Below are 12,863 nucleotides of genomic sequence, written 5' to 3'. Positions count from 1 at the left end.
ATTTAGAAAGTTTCAGTATGCTGAAGCTTATATTGAATTTTCATTTTGCTATAGTTCCCCTTTAAAGTGAGAGAACCAGGGCACAGTTTTTGGACAAGGGAACCGTAGCATATACAGCAAGTACGGGGATGAAGCAGAGCATCACAGGCCGAGGTCAATAACTGAGAGAGCAGTGAGGTACCGAATCAGAATCCAAAAATTTAGCCAAGAACAGGCAGCAATCTTCAAAGTCAGGATCAGGCAGAGGTCAGACATGACAATCAATACAGGAATCACACCCAGGAACTTACAAAACAGAACCTACGTTGGGCAGTGAAAAAGAGTGTGTCGTCTTTAAATATTTGAATTTCACAGGGTGTGCGATGACATCATGTGCCACATCAAAATAAAAGAATGCAGGGGTCAGTTTGAAGAGCGACGTGTAAGAGGGGAGGCAGCGCCATTGTGTAGCCATCTTGCCCAGTGATCTTTCCATTCAACTAATGAGCCATTGTCAAACAATTTTTAATTCATATAGACATAAATGCAGTGATCCAGGAAAAAATTCAAATTTTTTACATTTGTTTTTGTAGAAGCTACTTAATGTTTTGGGATACAATTTAGTATCGATTGATTTCACAGAGAGAGTGTTTTAGTAATGCAAGTTAATCATGTTTTGCACAACAATGTGCAGGAAGTATCACAAAAACATGACATTTTGTCAGTAAAGATGTAACTTTAACAAATGGGATAGACTCACAGTACATGAAAGGTGATCATGCATGATAAAACGTTTCCTTTGAACATGTAATACATTGCAAAACAGAACTTGTGTTACAACCTGTCTCCCAGATACCAAGCATATGCAACTTGTGTTACAGTGTTACAGTTTCAGATTTTTGCCTATTGTTCATTCAGCTGAAGAACATTCAGTCATTCAAGATTTGATTGGTTAGTGCGATAATGATGTCATTATTATAAATGTATTCAAATCGTGTAACAAGACAAAGTGCATATAAGTAACTCTACAAAGAAGAACCCATGAAAGATATTAAAACACAAGGGTCTATCCATTGCCTGCAAAATTTCTCGGAACACTGAGCCATCTGCAGTGTACTTTCACATTTCTATCAATGCAAGGTTTTAGCGTATATGTATTTGTTTGATAGTACCAGAACACAGTCTCGAAATGGAAAATACATATATAGTAAATGAGGATGAAAAAAGATTCAAATCCATAAAGTTAACTTTTTTGCCTACATGAATCTGGCTAACTGCTGATTGCTCTTCTTCAGACTTTTTGAGCACTGGAGACGAAGAATATCCTGCATATTCTAGATGGGGCATTATGGGTACTCTGTAAAAGGGAAGAATTACCTTAATTTCTAGTGAATATATACCCCTTTTAATATAGGATAATATCTTGCTGGCCTTCCTGCTGCTAACTGTCATTGCTTGCTACAACTTTTATTATCCACAAGTACCCCATGGTCTTCTCCATGAAGGATTTGTCTAAATTAGTGCCAGTACAGGTATAATCAGTGGACTATTTTTTCCTAAATGGATAACTTTACATTTATCAACTCTGAATCTCATCTGTCAACCAAATTGCTAGTTTGTCCAGATGCCACTTCTTGGATAAATTCAAATGGTTTGCATAGTTTTCTGTCAATGGCAAATACAAATACTCTACTTCCCATGCTCAAATTAAAGTGATTACTGAACAACTGAATAAAAGTGGCACTCTACAGGAAAGTATTTGATACCATGAAATGGTGTTTTGATTTGCATCATTATTACTGTCACAACATTGCATAATGCATCGCTGTACAATAGATGGGTATATACATCATGCAAGGGCTCATTTATGAATGCAAGTGTGATCATGCAAAACTGGACATATTAATAACATGTATTCATGCTATGAATTAAACATACTGTACTTGCATCCAAACATGCTCCTTCCACTTTTATGCATTTGCTCCATAGCCCATTTTGGCCATGGGTGAGTCAGGAAGAAATTCAAAACTGGACCAGAACATGTAAAGGTAGGCTAAATTACAACAAGGTGGTAAACCGAGCATTTTCTAATTGGACCAGTGTTGTAAGAGGAGTACCGCAGAGATCTGTCCTTGGTCATTTGCAGTTTTGTAACTATAGAGAAAGTAGACCCCATAGGGGAGCCTTGACCATGGGGTCAGCTTCCTATATAAAGAAAGTGTCTGAACGTGCAAAAAATATCAGCTTGCCTCTTTAGGGCAAGGGCACACATAGCGGATTGTTTGCTTTCCTCCCCAGCAGAAAGCTTGGAGGAATGGCTTTGGATCACTTCACAAGCATAATATCCAAAGCAAGTGTGATCTTAACATTTACCGATAGTATGTATAGTTATATATGTGAGTGCATAGATAGGTCTATATAAGAATGTGTATAAATGCGCACAGGGTCCATATGGAGGGGTTAAACTTGATGGACATTCGTCTTTTTTGAATACCTATGAATGTAGCTATGTAACTATGCATATGATGATGAATGAAAACCATCATAGATTTACCAGCTGACTTCCTCTAAATCCTTTATGATTTTCTGCCTGTACTTGTGGGGTTTAAGTTTTATGAGAGCAACTACTTGATGGTGTTCAAAATCATGTCAGCTGAAACAATTATGTCATATTATCCAGTTCTTTCTGTGTTGTAAAGGAATATGTTATCATACCTTCTTGATGTTGCAAAGCATTTTAAGAGACATTGGGGGGTCCAAATTTCCATCCCTTAGTGCTCATGCAAGAAGGACGTCTGTCTAGGGAATGGCTATGTTGCCATACGGAAGGTGGTAGGACTGCACTGCAGTTGGTGAAATTAGGGATCAGTTGTGGCTTGTGGCCTCTGCCCCACTCTCCCAACTCTCATGAATACAATGCTTCAGAACACAGGCAACACAGACAGTGCAGAGACCCATAAAAATTCTAGGAGAGAGGAAGGCAGTGTGCAGAGAACAAAAAATCCCTAGCTGCAACTGTTTTATGCACTTTGAACACAACCTTCCCTTAAGCGAGCCATGCTTCTTTTCCGGTAATATTTTTAGTTAGAAACAAATAATCTAGTAATTTGTTACATTGCTACTAACAGACACACTTTCTTTTTGTTTCTTCTTTATCTCTCAACCATATGAAAATACAAAACATTAAAATATTACCACTGGATACAGGCCTCTATAGGACAGGAGAGGGGGGCTGTCAGTATGCATAGATTTCTTGTGATTTCCAGTGTCTCTCATAAATCAACAGGCAATTCGTTATATGACAGGCAGAGGAAGATGAGGTGCCACAGTGACACACCAACAGGATAAGGATACACAACTTGTTCAAAAACAGGATGTTACTGGGCAAGGCCTTCCTATACAAGATCATCTGCCAGCAGAGAGATATGCTGTTTCATGATAACACACACAGCATAATCAAAGTTTTGCTTAAAATCTCATAGCACCAACATATGCAATGCAACTATATTTAAAACAAATTCAGTAGAAATGTGTATATATATATATATACATCATACTACAAATATACATACATTTTCTGTATGTACATACATTTTCTGTGGCTCACAAGGTATGTAAAGAGAGAAAAAAATGTTACACAATGAAACAGGATATTTTAAATTTAAGATATTAAAGGGATTTCACCTTTTAATGTTATTGTGGGCAGCTAGGAAAGTGTATTTAATAATGTAAAAAAAACTTACACCAACTTCAAGCTAATCTGAAAATAAATTCATAAAAGTACATAGAATGACTATTTCAAAAGTAAAAAGGAAAAAAGCTTGCATTCACAGAACTGCAGTAACACTAAGGGCTCACACACATGAGTGCTTGAACCTGCTTTCCCCTACATGCCATTTTAAAATGATCCATTGCAGGGGGTTGCAGGATGGAATGCATGTTATTCATTTAAAGGGGCCTGTACTGACACAGGCGCATGTAAGCACCATGCTCCTGTGTCAGTACAGGCTCCTTTAAATGAATAACATGCATTCCTTCCTGTGCTTCCCTGCAGTGGATCACTTTAAAATGGAATGCAGGGGAATGCAACATGCTGCGTTCCACCTACCTTTTGCACTTACAAGCTCCTGTGTCGGTATGGGACATGCTCATGTGCTAGACTAAACCATGCTGATCTGATTGTTGGTCATGGGGTAAAGTAACATTCAGTGAGACCTATGGAGACCCATCTTCAAACTGGCCTGATATATGGCTGGTTTTTGGCCTGTTAGTGGGCCCCATATCTGTTTGAAGCGACCAAGTTGGCGGCTTTTATTGGCCTGTGTATAGGGTTGCCACATTTTCTGCAAAAAAATACTGGCCTTCCTATATATTTATCTTTTTTCTCTATTAATAACAGGCCACCCTACCTGTGTAGGTTCAGCTTTACTAAGATATTACTTTAAACAAACTTTGGGATTAACCCGCAGATGTTGGACTCACTTAGCTAATTAAACCCACACTGTATTGGGAAACTGGGCTGTGAGCTGATTCTATGGCTACCTTAAAGTGGCCAAGCACTGGCCAATATTCTTTGGTATCCACTTGAGAGCCAAAGAGATATATGCTTTATAAGCTTCCATAAATGTTACAGACACCTTTTTTATTGTAGCATATTTTTCCGGCTAAGAGTGATTGGAACTGCAGGAAATGAAGAGTTGCAGCTCCTCTTTACTTCCTCTATTGATGCACCATACACTGACTGACGGTGTTTTGGCAGGTTCTTACCTGTCTGATCACCATATCATCGATCCTGAATGATATCGTTGTACTAAGGCTAGAAGTCTCTGTTGCTCAGATATACATGTACTACAAACAAAAATGCTAGTAGTATGTGTATGGCCATCTGTACTTTTCTTTGCATCTTTCCTGAATGCAGTAGTTTTATAAGCTGGATTCATTCTTCTGGGGCACTTAATTAGTAGTTTCCAGCATAGCATAATTATACCACAATCCTGACTATAAAACTGCTTCTAAGCATAACAAAACAAAGCTTATCTATAGTTGTGCTGTGAGGCAATTTAGTACTGGACATTCCTGTGTATTGGGTGTGTCAGTTTAACAAGAGATCAGTTGTGCCTGGTGCCGATCTTTTCGTTTGCATACAAGCTAGCAAAGCCTTCCAGCGTTTAGTAGACAACAGAATAGACTGGTGGGAATATTTATGCCATTAAAAAGTACATTCAGGGTGTATCTAATGATTGCTATTTAATGGGATGCAAAAGAACCTAACCAGTTTCTCTTCTATATGGAAAGCAATTTGGTATCTATGGTCCCATCACGACCTTCTACAGCAGGGGTAAGTAATAATTTACAACTTTATGCAGGCTATTGCTATTGAGTTACCATTATTCATTTATACGTATAATGTTCAGTAGTGACTGGATTGTGTCAATTCTTAATCAAGCAATGTGCAGTATCATGTGTTACCTGCACAAAGTAAACAGTATTTGGTGCCTGTAAATAGCCACTGTACAACTGAACTTTAGTTCCATATGATATTTTGTAAAGTATTTTGTATTTATAGCCCTTTGTTAGCTACCAGTTTGTTAGCCCTTGTCTGTGTAATTGTTTTTTCTGATATTTTTATTGGTACACACAAGGGTACAGTAGCGTATTTCTATAGAGGAAGAGGAGGACAGGGGAGCCTGGACCACGGGGTTTTCTTCCTCTGTATTTATTAAAAAACCCGCTCCCCAGCTGCTTTTTTATCTTCCCCGGGCAGGAGCGAGAGACGCTGGTGTAGGGCTATTTCAAAGATTTTTTTTGTGGAGGGAGGGCAACACATTCTTGTTATGCAACTGTAAGGGTATAATAGAACAATGTTGAATACATCCTCAGTCAAAATTGCAGCAATTGAGTTTACCTTCCAATACTAGCATCCCATCAGAAGTGAAGGCTGCCAGGGGAATGCATGGATTTGTATTAAACAAACTGGGCATTCATCATCTGTAGCAAAAATATTCGGGTTGAAAAAGTATTTAACACTCAGGTGGGGGTGAGTGTTGCAATACAGTTATGTATTGTAGCAACACTGCATGTTTTATTTTAATAAGTTGAAATTATTTTCGCTTGCGTTGCTTTGTTACATTTTGGCTTTGCCTTAGTAAGCTGCTTCCTTCACAGGAAAACTGGACTCTCCACTTCTATCTCTACTTTACTTTTAGTTCAGGGACATCAGCTCATATAAAAACCTTTTCTTTGTGAGGTTTCAGCTAATTACAATTTGGGATTTACAAGCTGGTTCCAGTCCTACCAACTTAGATAAGGAATCATGGAGGGTGGGCAGATCAGTGTTTCAGACCTAAATTATACTGGAGGTTTTGATCAGATTTTGCGGGTTACAATACACTGTATACACAAAATCTCATGATCATGCAACAGCACGAGATTTTATAGGATCCTACTTTATTGTAGTGCCCTATAAATACACATTAATAATAATAATAATAATAACAATCCTTGTTTTCTTTGTTTATGCATCTACATCCAACAAACGTATTTCAATGAGAACAACACATGTTTTGTGTTCGATGGCAAAACTTCCATGTAGTTTAATCATCAGAATTTAAACATTTTCAGTGATACTATATTTTGACCTGCACAACTACATACGACTTCTCTATCCAACATCATACTACTACTGTATAGTAAAATGTTAGTTAAATGCTGCTGAAGAGGCCTGTTATAAAGCTGTGTAAAATGATTTATGCTGGAAAAATAGACTTGGCTGAGTATTTCTCTTTCTGTGTTATTTGATGCCATTCATTGTGATTGTGGAAATCTATTACAGAAACAAAAAGCTGGTTGCCTATTTATAAAGGTGTGTGTTTTTACATCACGTGAACACCTGTAATTTGCCTCAGATCTTGCTTAACCATCGAAGTCAATAGGAATGGGAAAAATTCAAGCTGCAAGTAAATTGTGGCAGAAGTCAATACACAGCTTGATCAATGCACAGGCAGTTGTATTTTGTATCTTTAGCCCCCAAAAGGCCACTCTGTTGGTGTAGCCACAGGGCAAATATCCTCTCTACACTACCTTAAAGGGAGAAAACGCAATGTATGCCCCTGGCCTTAAGAACAGTGGGTCTGTGCAGCGAGCCAATTGCTAGTTATATGCTTTCTGGCCCAATAAAGTAGTTGTGCCATCATGGTTCACACATATTTGTCAGGGTAGAGATCTTCTATAATGCCAATAGGCACACTTTTGGGTCCAGTGAAACTGGGGAGCCCATCACGTCATGAATGAATTGTGTTTGTATTTTTTTGATAATTAATAAGGACAGGACAAGTTCAAGAAATGGGGATGATCAGAAACGCACCTGATGCATGTGGTGATGTGTTTTACTGGAAGTGTCTGAGTTCCAAAGGGATAACCTCTACACAAGATATAAATGTGGACAGTGCATTCCATCACATATGGGGAAGCATGTCTATAGGATTCAAGAGCCTCATCCTCACTGGCTAATCTGACCAATGTTTCCCTGCCAAGATGATCTGGAACCTGTGTTATATGTGGGTTTTAAGAGAATGCTAATGAGTCTGGATATCAGGCTCTTGGTGTATCCAAATTGAATGCTAATGACACAGACACTGTAGAACCATGATATCCTCATTGACCAGCATTGAGGAAAGGAGTTGTTCCTCTACTGTGGTGTATAATGTTCAGTCACCCTTGCTGGGTGAGGCACAAGTTTCCTTACTCTGCCCCAAATTCACTTTGCTTAAAGCATGAGTGCATTAGTTGGTTTCAGAGTGGGATAACCTGAGTAATCATTGAGAAGATATATACCCTATATCTGGTGGGTAATTGCCCTGACCTACTGATATTAACTTAACTTATAGCAAGGTTATAAATATATCAGGCCCCTTTCTAAAATGCTGAGTCCCAAAATTTTAAGTTCAGCAACCACTGGTTTAGAATAAACGTTGGTGGAAGTGCATTAAAAAGATTTTGCAGTGGGTCAGAAAATATATGCTACAAAAGAATATACATGTGTGCATACAGTAGCATATGATATAAAGGTTTAATACTAAAATAGACTCTAGACTGTCACCATGTTTGTCAGGCAATGAGACATCTATTTTCTTATTAGCAAAATAATCTATAGACAACAATTCAACTGTTGCATAATAAGTATGTCACAAATTTCATGTAAAAATATATCTTCAGCCTTCCTTCATATATTGATATATACGTGGGGTTTAAGAATGGATTTTATACCTTTTTAGCTAGAAAGACTGTATTTAGATATGAAAATTAGCAAAATCTTTAAATATTAAAATCTTGAATAGTTAACATTAAATTGGCCACAGATGGACAAACTTTTAGGCTAGGCCTCCAATTGTCTTTAGGATTACCCTTCCAATTGTACATTTTATTAATACACGTGGAAGACCAAATTGCAATGATCAGCCAATCCACACAAAAGCTTATCAGTATGATTGACATGCTTAGTGAGGGTCCATAAAGTTCCAGTGCAATGTCCTCATACAAGTAGGGAATCAAACGTTTTTTTTTTACAACTTTGTATTGCAGATGAGCAGCCAGCTCACTTGGCTGCCCAGAACCTCAATATGACCAAATGGTATTTAAAAAGAATTATTACAAATTATTACTGAGTGAAGGGTAAGTGCACTATGATCTTACTACTCAGTCACACTGGTTGCTGGAGTGGGGAATTTAATTTTAAATGCACTACAAACTTAGAATGCTCACAGATAGTGTAAGACTCGCGTTAAATAATTGATGTTGATGTTGCACATGAGCTTACATATTGTGGTCAAAGTGGGGTACTAACACCTCATTTATTGTAATAATTATTTTTAAATTCAAACCGTAAGCTGGCAATCTTTCTTCTTTTTTTTGTGTACAAATATTGTTTTTTATCGTTTATAGCAGCTGGCCAACTCCAAAATGTGGGTTAGACCGAGTGCTGGAACAAGGGTGTTTCTATCAGCTTTTAAATGCCACAGCGTGGGTTAGACCGATTGCTGTCGATATTTGCGACAACTCTCGAAGCTCATCACCACTACAACTTTACTGTTGTAGTGCCATTTGTTGTAGGGGATTATTAAACAGCATGGTCTTGTGAAACAAACTGTACTGTTCTATTGGCATCATGAAGGATGCTTTAAATAAGGCTCAGCTTCCAGTCCAGTATGTTACTGTGCATATATTTATAGTTCTGTTTAAAATATAGTTACATAGTTAAATTGGGTTGAAAAAAGACAAAGTCCATCAAGTTCAACCCCTCCAAATGAAAACCCAGCATCCATACACACACCCCTCCCTACTTTTAACTAAAATTCTATATACCCATACCTATACTTACTATAGAGCTTAGTATCACAATAGCCTTTGATATTATATCTGTCCAAAAAATCATCCACACCATTCTTAAAGGCATTAACTGAATCAGCCATCACAACATCACCATGTTGGTGCTATAGTAAAATAATAATAATATATTCCATTATATATAATAGTTATGTATGAACAAACCCACTAGTGCATCAGAAATCAGCCTACAGTCGTCAGTCTCTCTTTTTTTTTATTTAGCTGATTGAACTTCATGTATACCAAGTCCCAGATAATCTATGGAACTTCAAGTTAAATAAAGTCTCCACTGACTTGATCAGTAAGTTCATGTCAGTTGGGTTTATAAGGTAAGTATAATCTTTATTACCAAAGTGCATATCATGTAATTATCTCCTTATCTGCCATTTTCAATTATGGCAACTGTATGTAAAGACTATTATTCCAATTTTTATGAGAACCAGCAATACCATCTCTGCATTGGCTGCTAGACTGGAGGGTGTGTTTAGTATTCTGAGTTGAGAAGAACTGAGCATGCCCAGTAGCCAAGTCAAAGGAAATTCCTGAGGGAGGGAGGGGATTGGATAAGAGGAGGAAAAGGAATCCTAGGTGAATGCTGCAGCAACTGGAGAGCAAGTATTTAAAGATTTCAAAGAGGCTGAATTATTTAAAAAAAAAAAAAAAATACATATCCTTTCAGTGGATTCTGTCTTAAAAAAAAACATTTTAAAATATTTATAATGCCTAATTGATGATGGTTCATTTTATGTTAGTAAATATATTTTTCATAAAATAACACACTTTTAAACTGGGAGGAATTATTTCTTTTGTTGATAGCACAAAATCCATGTTGTGACATTTGGACTGCAGCATTTTATCCTTGCACAGAGCCCTATGTCAGAATACAAGATAAGCCTGCAATGAAAATCATGAAAATCATAAATTGCTGGAGTGGATTATTTAAAGCAATTTATAATTCAAATGGCATTGTTTTGATGCTGCAGCTTGGTACTGATTTTATGTTATGCTCATTGGAAAAAAAGTTGAAATCTTTTTTATGTATTGCACAAGTTTCATGCACCTGATTCATTTTTGGTATATTACATCTTAAAACTAATTGCAGACCATATCCAAAATACCATTTGCCTTTCATTGCAGCTTCTTCACTCAGGATATTATAACCTCTTTCCTTCCACTCAGAATTTCTGAGGAAAAGGTTGAAGTTGTATAACAGGGGGCCTGTGTATTTTCTCTACATACACTTCATATTCTCTTGATGCATGTTTGAAACTCTAAGGGTAGGACTACATGAACGTTTTCTGCTTGATTCAAAGCGATGCAACAAAACGACGGAGTCAAATCGCATGTGACATAAATATGGAAATGTCGGATGAAGTTGCGTCGGATCAAAGCTGCTAAATCATTCGACAATGCATTCACTTACCTTATTTCCGTCTCATGCTATTTGATGCCGTCGTTTTGTTGCAGCGCATCTGATCGCCCCTAAAACATCCATGTAGTCCTACCCTTACTTGACCAAAATATTTTAACATTTTACATGTGCTTTTATTTTAATTTCAAAGGGTGTCACCTGACATGAAACTGCAAACACTGAGAGAAAGACTTGGAGAATACCTCGGTGACGACATTGTACTTGATAAGTTTGCTTTCCTAAAATGTGTTGGGAGAAGCCTAGCAGTGGTAATGTACTTATCTTTGTTATGGGTTGTATTGCAGAGTTTTGTCAAGTGTAAAATGTTGTCTTATTTTTAGTACAGTTTGTTATTGACTTTCACTTTGTATTTTTACAATTTTTTTTAAATTGCTGAGGCATCCTTCTGCATACATAACCATATGTCTACTAAAATTATTTAAATATTAAATAAACCCAATAGTATTATTTTGCCACCAACATGGATACATGTAGCTTAACCATCAAGTACAATGTATTGTTTTATTATTACAGAGAAAAGGAAATATTTAAAAAAAATTAAATTAGTTGCTTAAAATGGAGACTATGGTAGATGCAATTATGCTATTATGCTGGAATTTTGGCACAAAAGAGTACACTTTAAAAAATTGCAACATTAGTGCATTTTGCACATGGCACATGGCTCTCTCTCTCTCTCTCTCTCTCTCTCTCTCTCTCTCTCTCTCTATATGCAACGGAGTGCTAGGGCACACACATAAGGAGTTACACACCTGGGTGCAATACAGGAATGCAATATCCACTCGAGAAGAATGCTGCTGCACACCAGGATTTATCGTGAAAAAAGTTAGTGGATCAAATAAAGTACTAACTTTTTTCACGATAAATCCTGGTGTGCAGCAGCATTCTTCTCAAATATATATATATATATATATATATATATATATATATATATATATATATATATATATATATATATATATATATATATATATAGTTATATCTGTATTTTGGCTCGTGGCCAGAGCATTTATAATAATGTAGGTGCATACACCAACACGCAGATGTTGATGGAACAGGGAATTTATGCCCATAGAAAATGTTGACAGATTTCAGCCTGCGTATCAGCTTTAACCTAACATCTTTATAAAGAGCATAGTGTAACCCCTACAGTATAGCTACAGTCTTTCTATTCAAGCATTATACAATTCACTTGCCAGTCTTCCATGCATTGTCTGGTTGCTAGGGTAATTTGGACCATAGCAACAGATAGCTGCTGACATTCCAAACTTAGGAAATGCTGAATAAAAAGTGAAATCATTAAAAAATGAAAACCTGTTAAAAATATCACTGTCTACATTAAACTTAAAGTAATTTTAAAGTTGAACTACTTGTTTAATGCAATTTGCAGCCCAGTTTTACCCATTATTGTATACTTAGTAATAGGCCTGTTAATGATAGCGCATTGTTATGCACAATAGCAAGTGAAACACCTGATCAGGTCCCTTAATTATAAATTATTAACAAAAGGTTGCTATTTGGCATCCATGTTTGCTTAGGTAACTCAAGCAATTGGCACAATGCCCAAGCAAGCTGCCCGGTGTGGAAACCACAAGTCTTTCACAAGCAAACACCCATGGCTCTTCACATCATTTCCCACTAAGTGGATAGAGCAGATAAAAAGTCCAGCTTTATCACTGCCTGCCAGAAGTCACATCTGGAGTCCTAGGCTCAGCCATCAGTGGTTCATTTAATTTGTAAGTGCCACTTATTGTTACAAGAGTCCGTTTTATAACCATCTCATGACTGTATCCAGGCTTCTTTCAGGTAAAGGATTAGTCAGCAAATTGGTCATGGGTTGGGTTTCTATGATGGAGATTGGAAAGTTTAAGCAAGTGCAGTGTACAAAGTGTAATTTCAGGTGCAATTCACCACAACTTTTTACAGAGATTGTAGTATTTTCCCAGCAATTCCAGCATAAACTGTAACCATGTGGTCCAATACAATTGTCAAATTTGAATTGGACGGAAGTAAGGATGTCTTCATTGTCATTGCTCAGTACATATTGACACAGCCCTCTGTGGGAACCTTGGAG

At 37.1% G+C, this 12,863-nt stretch overlaps 1 protein-coding gene across 5 annotated transcripts in view; it reads left to right on the top strand.

The window, feature by feature from the left end:
- The window catches only part of LOC108715495 (spermatogenesis-associated protein 1), a 29,516-nt gene that overhangs the window by 1,935 nt on the left and 14,718 nt on the right, over positions 1-12,863 (top strand). For 2 of the 5 annotated variants that reach the window (XM_018260694.2, XM_018260693.2), the window contains exons 1-3: positions 4,008-5,317; positions 9,583-9,689; positions 10,923-11,040. In XM_018260694.2, the coding sequence (XP_018116183.1) occupies positions 5,267-5,317; positions 9,583-9,689; positions 10,923-11,040 (276 nt within the window). In that variant the 5' untranslated portion in view covers positions 4,008-5,266. Of the gene's footprint in view, positions 1-4,007; positions 5,318-9,408; positions 11,041-12,863 lie in introns of those variants that run through there. The other 3 variants (XM_018260697.2, XM_018260698.2, XM_041561280.1) reach the window with 3 other exon arrangements.

This window comes from Xenopus laevis, chromosome 4S, assembly GCF_017654675.1.
Source record: "Xenopus laevis strain J_2021 chromosome 4S, Xenopus_laevis_v10.1, whole genome shotgun sequence".
Lineage (NCBI taxonomy): Eukaryota > Metazoa > Chordata > Amphibia > Anura > Pipidae > Xenopus > Xenopus laevis.
This window is presented reverse-complemented; position numbering and strand designations above follow the sequence as displayed.